We start from the raw sequence: 1,404 nt of genomic DNA, 5'->3' as shown, positions 1-1,404 counted from the left end.
CGGGGGGACCGCCCGGAGGGGCGGCCGGAGGGGGGAACCGGCCCCGTGCCCGCCACCGCCCCGTGGGACACGCTGAAGATCAGCCAGGCCCCCCAGGTCAGCATCAGCCGCAGCAAAAGCTACCGCGAAAACGCTCCCTTCGTGGCACCGCAGCCCACCCGGGACGAGCTGGGCAGCCCCGCCGCTCACGTCGAGGAACGGCCGGGCCCCGCCGCGCCGGCCGCCGAGGAGGAGGAGGAGGACGAAGAGGAGGACGAAGAGATGCTAGAGGAGGAGGACGAGGAGGAAGAGGAGCTGGAGGACGACGAGGAGGAGGAGGAGCTGCTGGGCGAGGACGGCGGGGGGCTGCTGAAGGAGGCCCGCCGGGGCACCGCCGCGGCCCCCGGGGCGGAGGGAGGGGATCTGTCCCCCAAGGAGGAGCTGCTGCTGCACCCCGAGGACGGGGAGGGCAAGGACGGCGAGGAGAGCGTCTGCCTCTCGGCCGGCAGCGATTCCGAGGAGGGGCTGCTCAAGAGGAAGCAACGCCGTTACCGCACCACCTTCACCAGCTACCAGCTGGAGGAGCTGGAGAGGGCCTTCCAGAAAACCCACTACCCCGACGTCTTCACCAGGTACCGGCGCCGGGACACCGGCCGAACGCCGAGCGGGGGCAGACGGGACGGGAACGGGGCCTCCAAAACGCATCCTCTCCCCCCCCCCACTCAAATCACCCCGGGGGGAATCCTGCCGAGGGCTGGCAGGGAGCGGCGAGCGGGTCCGGGAGGTGGGGAGGGGGGGGGAGGCTATTTTTACCCGCTGCCCTCCTCCCCCTCCCTCGCCGCGGCCGCCGCCGGGATCGGTTACGTTCTCCCCGCGGGGCTGGAGCCCGGCCCGGCCCGGGGAAGCCCCGGCAGGGACAGAGATGAAAGCACCGCTGCCTAAAAATACCGGCCCGGCACGTCGGGGCCCTTCGCTGCCCAGAGCCGTGTCCCCGTCCCCCCCCCGAGGGGCCCGGCTCGGCTCTGCCCGTCTTTTCGGGAGCGTTTTCCCGTTGAAAACGGGAGATCCCGGGGTAACCGGGTCCTCCGTGGGAAGCGCAGGCAGGGAGAGAGGCAGAACCGCCTGCCCCAAAATAACACCCCTCCACACCCCCCAGCCTTTAGCCCAGAGGAGGACCGAGCCCCCAAAACGGCACTTTTCGATCGAGGAGACCCTCCCGGTTTCTCGTTCGTTTTGCCGCGGGGGGGGGGGGTGGGGTGTCCCCCCCACCCTCGGTGCCGGCCGTCACCCGTGGGGCTCCCCTCGGGAGCATATCACCCCTTTTTTGTGTTTGGGGTTTTTTTGGTTTGGTTTTCTTTTTTTGTTGGTGTTTTTACGGCTTTGGCTTTTCCTCCGGGGCTTTTCGTGTCCGGCGGCGGGGCGGGG

The 1,404-nt window shown here is 69.6% G+C and overlaps 1 protein-coding gene across 1 annotated transcript in view; it reads left to right on the top strand.

Moving 5' to 3' along the window:
* ARX (aristaless related homeobox) overlaps window positions 1-1,404 on the top strand; it is a 9,132-nt gene that overhangs the window by 1,751 nt on the left and 5,977 nt on the right. The window contains exon 2 of the mRNA XM_010571382.1: window positions 19-763. Coding sequence (XP_010569684.1) covers window positions 19-763 — 745 coding nt within the window. The remainder of the gene's footprint in view (window positions 1-18; window positions 764-1,404) is intronic.

The sequence above is a fragment of the Haliaeetus leucocephalus genome, unplaced genomic scaffold, assembly GCF_000737465.1.
Source record: "Haliaeetus leucocephalus isolate CR32 unplaced genomic scaffold, Haliaeetus_leucocephalus-4.0 Scaffold317, whole genome shotgun sequence".
Lineage (NCBI taxonomy): Eukaryota > Metazoa > Chordata > Aves > Accipitriformes > Accipitridae > Haliaeetus > Haliaeetus leucocephalus.
This window is presented reverse-complemented; position numbering and strand designations above follow the sequence as displayed.